General features: G+C 70.7%; 1 protein-coding gene across 1 annotated transcript in view; it reads right to left on the reverse strand.

Moving 5' to 3' along the window:
• The window catches only part of CRTAC1 (cartilage acidic protein 1), a 9,686-nt gene that overhangs the window by 4,910 nt on the left and 4,503 nt on the right, over window positions 1-273 (reverse strand). Inside the window, exon 4 of the mRNA XM_009587037.1 lies at window positions 193-273. Coding sequence (XP_009585332.1) covers window positions 193-273 — 81 coding nt within the window. The remainder of the gene's footprint in view (window positions 1-192) is intronic.

Below are 273 nucleotides of genomic sequence, written 5' to 3' on the forward strand. Positions count from 1 at the left end.
GTCGCCCCTGGCGCCTCCGCCGGGTGTTGGGCCTGCCGCTAGATGGGGCAGTCAGGCAGCCTAACGCGTGGCATGGGCCACTGCCTGCGCCGCCCTGCCTGCAATGGGCGCTGCCCTGCCTGCAATGGGGTCCCACGCTCACCGTGCCCAGCAGCACCCCGTCCCCTCCATGGGGCTGCAGCAGCCGGGTACCTGTGTACTTGCTGACGCCAGCCTGGGTGGCCACGTACACCAGCACCACGACACCGCGGGAAGGGGCACTCGCAGCCACAT

The sequence above is a fragment of the Fulmarus glacialis genome, unplaced genomic scaffold, assembly GCF_000690835.1.
Source record: "Fulmarus glacialis isolate BGI_N327 unplaced genomic scaffold, ASM69083v1 scaffold18581, whole genome shotgun sequence".
In the NCBI taxonomy this organism is placed as follows: domain Eukaryota; kingdom Metazoa; phylum Chordata; class Aves; order Procellariiformes; family Procellariidae; genus Fulmarus; species Fulmarus glacialis.